At 36.9% G+C, this 1,409-nt stretch overlaps 1 protein-coding gene across 1 annotated transcript in view; it reads left to right on the top strand.

Annotated features, from left to right (window-relative positions):
- The window catches only part of aldh3a2b (aldehyde dehydrogenase 3 family, member A2b), a gene marked incomplete at its 3' end in the record, with an annotated part of 12,459 nt that extends 11,799 nt beyond the window's left edge, over positions 1 to 660 (top strand). Inside the window, 1 exon segment of the mRNA XM_014016873.1 lies at positions 422 to 660. Coding sequence (XP_013872327.1) covers positions 422 to 660 — 239 coding nt within the window.
- Between the last annotated feature and the right edge of the window lie 749 nt (positions 661 to 1,409).

Below are 1,409 nucleotides of genomic sequence, written 5' to 3'. Positions count from 1 at the left end.
GGTAATGTCCACAAGTGGATATATGGTTTCCAAGAGTTTTTAGCCTGATTCATTATGGTTTTAAATGGGTTATATTTTGTCTAATGAAAAAAACATTCAGGTGTGAGTGAAAAAATAAATTTAAAAATTATGTTTCATCCCCAATATCTCTAAAACCACAGCAGCTGTTTTAATACTTATACTTCTGGTGAACTCTACCAAGTGTTAGCTTTATTTTGATACCAAGATTATTTAAGTAGAGTCTGTAAATGCTGACATACACTCAGTTACATTTTGGCGTAGTATTTTGTGCAAAAACTTGAAGAAAACCCCTTGGGGCTAAAGAGGTTAAAAACCCTGTTCACAGCTTTAAAGACTTTATTCTCCATGTTTTAGTCTGATTAAAACCCTCTAACATTAAATGAAATGGGTTCTCCCACAGGGAACAGCGGTATGGGCTGCTATCACGGCAGGTTCAGCTTCGACCAGCTCAGCCACCTGCGCGGCTGTCTCATTAAGCAGCTGAAAATGGAGGGGGTGAACAAAATGAGGTACCCGCCTCACACCCCTAAAAAACTGGGCTGGGCGCGATTCTTCATCCTGAAGACCTTCAACCTGGGCTGGGTGGGTCGCATGCTGCTGCTGGCTGTGCTGGCTGTGGTGGGCGCTGTGGTGCTGCAGGTGAGAGGAAATGACCGAGAAAAAATACTGATCTTTTTTCAAGACATGTGAAAAAGTGCTCAAAAGACTAAAATAAAAGCTTCAGGTGTGTTTACTTATCACAACAAACAGATAATGAGTGAGTTTGTTTGTTATTGATAAAATTCCTTGATACTATTAGTACTATAATAACTGACTTTTAGTGGTTTGCACCAAAAAGTCAGGTTCACTGAGAACTTTTTAAAAGATTTGGCCTCCATTTTTATTGATCTTTGCTTTTTATTTTTCACATTTCATAACTTATTTCTTTTTATCAATCTTTATTGACCTTGTGCAACATAAGCAAATGCTACTGGATGCCTTGATTTTCCCCCTGGGATTATTGAAGTATCTGTTTAWCTTACTAATAAACTCAACAAGAATCTTAGCTCCGCTAATTGCTAATCTGCTAAACTGACAAAATATTCAGTGGAAGCTAATGTCAACRTCTTCATCTCCTTCCAGTGGAACACTGACACAAACCTGTTAGTTTGATTCTATCAGTTTAATTTGAAGGTCGGTGGGATCATTTGTGGGAAAATTGCCCAATCCAAATCAGAGTTAGATCTGTCTAACTTGTGATACTTCCAGTTTATCCCTTTCAGAATAAAAGCATTTCTTGGATCAAGTTTGTATTTCTACAAATATCATTTCAAGTTAATCAAACAACAAATAGCAAATACTTTCCTTACCTTATTTTATAGTCTTTTTTTGTATTTGATGTTTAAATC

This window comes from Austrofundulus limnaeus, unplaced genomic scaffold (genome assembly GCF_001266775.1).
Source record: "Austrofundulus limnaeus strain Quisiro unplaced genomic scaffold, Austrofundulus_limnaeus-1.0 Scaffold157, whole genome shotgun sequence".
Lineage (NCBI taxonomy): Eukaryota > Metazoa > Chordata > Actinopteri > Cyprinodontiformes > Rivulidae > Austrofundulus > Austrofundulus limnaeus.
The sequence above is the reverse complement of the archived record's forward strand: the minus strand, read 5'-3'. Positions and strand labels throughout refer to the sequence as shown.